Source organism: Blennius ocellaris (assembly GCF_963422515.1).
Source record: "Blennius ocellaris genome assembly, chromosome: 10".
NCBI classification, from domain to species: Eukaryota; Metazoa; Chordata; class Actinopteri; order Blenniiformes; family Blenniidae; genus Blennius; species Blennius ocellaris.
The window spans coordinates 111,095-117,702 of record NC_137659.1 but is presented as its reverse complement, the minus strand read 5'-3'; the positions used below and the strand labels follow the sequence as shown (position 1 = coordinate 117,702).

Sequence of the window (6,608 nt, the reverse complement as noted above, 5' to 3'; positions counted from 1 at the left end):
TCAGACGGAGAAGCTGGCGAGCTCCGCAGGTTTCCTGCGCCACGTTCCCAGTCCGGCACCCTGCAGAGCGGCGTGGAGCTGCTGCACCGCCCTCTGGTAACCACCTGCAGCCATCTTGTATCCAGAATACGTCCCGGTGGCGGCTTCTGCTCCCAAAATCGAACTATTTAACTGGAAAACGAGAAGAAAAAAAACATTTATTACATTGAAACAATATTAGGAAAGGCGACTTAAACGGTGGACGACGGCTGAAACGGTGGACGACGGCTGAAACGGTGGACGACGGCTGAAACGGTGGACGACGGCTGAAACGGTGGACGACGGCGTCCTGGAACCCTGAAGGTGTCGCCGTTTCTTCTCTTCCCCTCCAGAGCAGCTCCGGTTGTTTTTAAATAATTTCCACTCAGTCTGTCGTCATGAAACTTTAAAAGCAGCATGTGGCGCCGCGGCGCCGCTCCATCCATATTTCAGTCTGGAGGACCGGCGCCGCCCTGGAGGACGGGAAGCTCCGGCGGTTCGGTCACTCGCCTGCTGCCGCAGCCGGAGCCAGCGGGCGAACAGCGAGCGCCTGCAGAGCCGCGACGGCGTCCCGGAGACGGACGTCCTCCCCGTGGAGGAGCTGACCTCCTCCAGCGCCGCGTCGCCCCGGCTCCAGTTCAGGCTGGCGCCGGGCGGCTTCCCCGCCGGGCGAGCCTCCGCGTAGCCCAGACCTGAGAGGAAGCAGAGACAGAGATCTCAACCAAAACGGTTCTGTGACGGGGGTTTGGGAATCATCGACTGAATCGACTCCATGAATCATCGACTGAATCGACTCCATGAATCATCGACTCTGAGTCGACTCCTTGAATCACCGACTCTGAGTCGACTCCTTGAATCATCGAGTCCATGAATCATCGACTCTATGAATCGTCGACTGAATCATCGAATCCATGACTCATCAATTCCATCAATCATCGACTCTGAGTCAACTCTATGAATCATCGACTCTGAGTCGACTCCATGGATCATCGACTATGAGTCGACTCCATGAATCATCGACTATGAGTCGACTCCATGAATCATCGACTCTGAGTCGACTCCATGAATCATCGACTCTATGAATCATCAATTCCAGGAATCATCAACTCTGAATCATCGATTCCATGAATCATCGACTCTGAATCATTGACTCTGAATCATCAACTCTGAATCATCGTTTCTGAATTGTCGACTCCACGAATCATCGATTCTGAATCGTTGACTCAAAATCGTCGACTCCATGTTAGAACCGTCTCTCGGTGGAACCCGTCACTCAGCGTTGCTGCCGGACGTCGTGACCTTTGCCCTCGGAGAGAAGCGCCGAGTCAGCGCCTCAGGACTCACATCCCAGCAGCGGTGGCTGTCGTCGGTAAGGAGGCGGCAGCCGATTGGCCGGAGCGAGGCGGCGAGTCACGGCCCGGCTCAGGTGGCCGGTGTGGCCGAGGGTTCCCACCGTCAGGCTGTGCAGGTAAACCGGCTCCACCAGGTGAGACAGCAGCGCCCCCTGCAGGCCCAGAGCGCTCCACCTGGAGGAAGAGTGGAGCAAGTCACCGTTTTGTTTCCTGTCCTGACGAGACGAGACACTTCAAAGACACTTCAAAGACATTCGACCTGCAGACGATGCAAAAGGGAAATTCTCATGAGAAAAAATGAACTTTGAAGGAAACTTCTCAACTATTTAATAATAAATAAATAAAATGTCGGGACCAAGATCGTCCATCACTCACTTCGCCATCTTGTCCGTACACGACATGGAGGCCCGAGGTTCCTGATTGGTTCTCCCGGCCGTGACGGGCAGCGTCCCCTCGCCTCCGCTGACCTTTGACCTGAGCCGACCCTGAAACCTGCTGGAGCCTGACGGAGGAGAGAGACGGATCATTCCACGCATCCTTCTGCCTCCCGGGTGGAGAAACCGTAGGAACTGGAGGAACCAGGGGACCTGGAGGAACCGGGGGAACCGGGGGAACCGGAGCGTCTCACCTACAGTCGAGGCTTCATACGGACAGTTGAGTCTGGCGTCTCCGCACGGCGACGAGCTGACGTACATGTGGAAGAGGACGCCGTCCTGCAGCCGGAGGACGCCGCCGCCGCCGCCGCCGCCGCCGCCGCCGCCGCCGCCGCCGCCGCGTCTTCCTCCAGGGTGAAGATCGATCTGGACTCAACGTCTGCAGAAGAACTTCAAAGAAGAAGATAAAAGCACATGAGAAAACGAAGCGTCCCACATTTGTTGTGTTGGTTTAGAAAAGGTAATAATTTACAATTAAATGATTTTATTTTTCCAACAAAGTCTCAGAGAAAAGAGACGTAGTTAATCTGACGTAGGTACTCCATCAGATTATCTAATCTGATGTAGTTCCTCCATCAGACTATCTAATCTGACATAGTTACTCCATCAGATTATCCAATCTGACGTAGTTCCTCCATCAGACTATCTAATCTGATGTAGTTCTTCTATTAAATTATCTAATCTGACATAGTTACTCCATCAGATTATCTACTCTGATGTAGTTCCTCCATCAGATTATCTAATCTGACGTAGTTCTTCCATCAGATGATCTAATCTGACGTAGTTACTGAGCGTCTCCGTCGTACCGCAGCAGCAGCAGCTCCAGCTGAGCATACAGGAATCGAACCAGCGCCCTCCTGCTCACCACCTCGGCGTGGCCGTCGGTCAGCGTCCGGCCTCCGTCGCCCCGCCGGGCGCCGTCCAGACACTTCGTCCCCGTGGCCAGAGCCACCACCCGAGCCGACCGGAGGTCCAGGCCTGACGGAGGAAGGTGGAGTTGGGATCAGCAGACGAGGAGAGGAAGTAACATTTCTGATAAAATCTCATCATGTGACATGATTTGGAAGCGCCGCCCACTTCTTCTTCTCCAAGGAGACGCTTCGTCTCTTTGTCTCCCTGCAAGTGGATTTAACTTTACTGTCTGATGAGTTCACTGTGAGCACAGTTGGTATCGGCATAGTACTGGTATGGTATCGGTATGGCAGTAGTATAGTATCAGTATGGTATCGGCATAGTATCAGTGTGGTATCGGTATAGTATTGGTATGGTAGTAGTATGGTGTTCGTATGGCAGTAGTATAGTATCAGTGTGGTATCGGTATAGTATCAGTATGGTATCGGTACAGTATCAGTGTGGTATCGGTATGGTATCGGTATTGTATCAGTATGGTGTCGGTATAGTATCGGTATGGTATCGGTATAGCATCAGTATGGTATTGGGATAGTATCAGTGTGGTATCGGTATAGCATTGGTATGGTATCGGTGTGGTATTGGTATGGCAGTAGTATCGTATTGATATGGTATCAGTATAGTATCAATATGGTAATGATATAGTATTGGTATGGTAGTAGTATGGTATTCATATGGTAGTAGTATGGTATCGGTATCAGTGATACGACAGACTGAACCGACACAACGTCCCGCCCCGTCTGGTCTCGTCTCGTCTCGTCCCGTCCCGTCTCGTCTCGTCCCGTCTCGTCTCGTCCCGTCTCGTCCCGTCCCGTCTCGTCTCGTCTCGTCTCGTCTCGTCTCGTCTCGTCTCGTCTCGTCTCGTCTCGTCTCGTCTCGTCTCGTCTCGTCTCGTCTCGTCTCGTCCCGTCTCGTCCCGTCCCGTCTCGTCTCGTCTCGTCTCGTCTCGTCTCGTCTCGTCTCGTCTCGTCTCGTCCCGTCCCGTCCCGTCCCGTCCCGTCCCGTCCCGTCTCGTCTCGTCTCGTCTCGTCTCGTCTCGTCTCGTCCCGTCTCGTCTCGTCCCGTCCCGTCCCGTCCCGTCCCGTCCCGTCCCGTCCCGTCTCGTCTCGTCTCGTCCCGTCCCGTCCCGTCCCGTCTCGCTGTGACAGCAGGACGACTCTCTGCTCCTTCGCCTCCCGTCAAGACAAAGACGTTAACCGTGTGAGACGGCCAGGATGAAAAGTGAATGTCCCGCCGCGCGCCGCCGCGCCGCCTCATCAAACATTGACACCGGGGCAACGGGAGGCCAACCTTCCAACATGGACGCCCAGGAAACCACGGGACGGACCGGACAACAGGATCTGGACTTCTACTCTGAAAACTGCTCTCAGGAACCCACAGACATGTTGTCCTGGGGCCTCCGGCGCCCCCTGCAGGTGGGTGCTGGGTGTGTGTGTGTGTGTGTGTGTGTGTGTGTGTGTGTGTGTGTGTGTGTGTGTGTGTGTGTGTGTGTGTGTGTGTGTGTGTGTGTGTGTGTGTGGAGCAGTAGGGTTCACGCTGCCCTCAGTGTGGCCTGGCAGGTTCACTCTCGCCCACTCACCTCTGGTCATCACGACCCCGGCCAGCGCCTTGTGCTGGGCGGGGGAGGGGGAGGGGGAGGAGGGGGAGGGGGGCGACCAGCCGCCGCTGAGCTCGGCGTATTTCTCTCTCACCAGGTGGAAGATCGACTCGGCGAAAAACTGAAGCGGGAGAAACGTAGAGCTATTTAGAATAGTTTAGAATACAAGATCGTTACATCGTTCATCCATCCATCCATCATCCAGCCATCATTCATCCATCCATCGTTCATCCATCCATCGTTCATCCATCCATCCTTTCACCTGAAACGTTGTCGTGGAAACGGCGCTTTCATTGAGTTCAAGTAGAGTTTTAAACTTATGCAACAACTATCGAACCAATTTGCTGTTAAATTGATGTGACAGGAAGTCGTTACCCCCCCTGGTGGACCCCCTCACCCCCCCTACCCCCCCCCCCCCACCACCAGTGTGGCTGTTTTGTGTGTGGAGGTGTGGAGGTGTGGCGCTCAGCGTTCAGCGTGTGACGGCGGCACAAGGTGGAGTGTAACGAGTGTTAAAGGATTAATATTCTCCACTGCGCCTCCCTGCTCCTCCTCCTCCTCCTCCTCGGTCCGCTGCTCCTCCTCCTCCTCCTCCTCCTCCTCCTCCTCCTCCATCCAAATGTGGCGTGATAATGTTCATTAATGCGTCGCGCTGCTTGACAGACGGCTGGTGTTGAAGCGGGGGGGTGGGGGGAGGGGGGAGGGGGGGGGGGTGGGGGGTCTGTGGTTTCAGCACCACAGGCAAACATTCAGACTCTGATCGACCCGCCTGCAGCCGCTTCCGTCCCGATTCAGGTCTTCAGAGTCTTTTTATTGGATTCTTTTGGACTCGTCAACCCCCATTGCCCCCCCCCCCCCCCCCTATTTGGTGGAGTTCTGGAGGGACGAGGTCTGGAGGGACGAGGTCTGGAGGGACGAGGTCTGGAGGGACGAGGACGGAGTCTGAACGTCTCCAGGACAGATTCCCTCACCAGCTCAGTGAAGCTTCTCCTGGGTCGTCACCTGAAGAGTCTCAGTGCCTTGCATGTTGCCCTCGACTGGCGACATGAGATGTTCTACACAACCTGTCATGGAGGTCATGGGAGCTGCTGAACCAAGTCCCAGGACCTGGAACCGACTCAGTCGTCTTGTTTCTCTTCGAGATCTTTTGGTTTGATCTACTTTTTGGTCTCGTTCACGTCTCAGGCCCAAAGTCCGGATTCAAACCGTCAGTTTTTGGGATTATGTTCCCGCGTGCGTTCACACGACGACGGAGTCGGAGCGTCTTCAGAAACTTGTTGTTTCCAGTGTCTCGGCGCGCCGTCGTGGTGTGAACGGACCCTAAAGCGGCGGGACTCACCTGAGGCAGCTGGTTCTGGTCCCGGCTGGTCCCGAAGCCCCGGACCCTCCGCTCCGGCTCCAGACTGACGTTGTAAAGACACTGCAGGGCGGCGGCCGCCGCCCGCGCCTTGGCCAGTCTCTTGCTGTGGCCGGACCCTTCGAACACCCTGCCCTCCAGCCGCACCGCCACGACGAAGCTCCTCCTCGGCCTCCCGGGAACCCGCTCCGTCACGCAGGCGTACCTGAGTCCGGGTCGCAGCTCGTTGAGCCGCGACACCGGACTCAGTTCTTGGAGCACCGCGGCGCCGACGCCTCGTCGTTTGGGGTCGGTTGAGGACGGCAAGTCCAGAGTGAACCGAACCAGCCGCCGGTGGTTGTAGATGCTGGAGAACACTTCCTGTTTCACCGCGTTGCAGTGCGGGAGGTCACGGGTGTCAAGCGGCGGCGGCGGTTCGAAGTCTTTGAGCAAGGCGTCGGGGACGTCCAGGTTGTTTGCGGTGAAATCCAGCGGCGTGCCGGCGAGACCCCCCATGGTGGCGTGAGCCTGCGGAGCGTTGGGGAACTGGAGGAAGGACCGGAGAGCCAGCTCCGCCGCCATCATCTTGGCCCGCTTCTTGGTCGGCCCGCGTCCCTCGAAGTGGGACCCGTTGACCTCCACCCCGACGGAGAACAGCGGCGCGTGCAGCGGGCCGGACTCGGACAGGAAGTGGTACTGCAGACCGGGTCGGAGCTCGTTCAGCTGCACCAGCGCGTTCTTCTGGGTCACGGTCCACGACGCTCGCTTGCTTCGGTAGAACGGGCGGTTCCTCTTCAGCGCTCCGGACCTCCGGGTCGGGACGTCTGCTGATGAGCGCCACCTCGTGGCCAGAGTGTCCACGTGGACTCTGTCGTCCTCGTTCTCCTTCACGGCGCTGGAATCTGTCAGGAGGTCAGAACGGATGAAGCTTCATGGTTTTTAATGTGTCTTCAACGTTTACT

The 6,608-nt window shown here is 56.4% G+C and overlaps 1 protein-coding gene across 1 annotated transcript in view; it reads right to left on the bottom strand.

Moving 5' to 3' along the window:
- LOC308135061 (double-stranded RNA-specific editase B2-like) overlaps positions 1 to 6,608 on the bottom strand; it is a gene marked incomplete at both ends in the record, with an annotated part of 20,005 nt that continues 13,397 nt past the window's right edge. Inside the window, 8 exons of the mRNA XM_080502934.1 lie at positions 1 to 171; positions 529 to 710; positions 1,363 to 1,544; positions 1,746 to 1,872; positions 1,999 to 2,114; positions 2,611 to 2,782; positions 4,293 to 4,431; positions 5,650 to 6,548. Coding sequence (XP_080359060.1) covers positions 1 to 171; positions 529 to 710; positions 1,363 to 1,544; positions 1,746 to 1,872; positions 1,999 to 2,114; positions 2,611 to 2,782; positions 4,293 to 4,431; positions 5,650 to 6,548 — 1,988 coding nt within the window. The remainder of the gene's footprint in view (positions 172 to 528; positions 711 to 1,362; positions 1,545 to 1,745; positions 1,873 to 1,998; positions 2,115 to 2,610; positions 2,783 to 4,292; positions 4,432 to 5,649; positions 6,549 to 6,608) is intronic.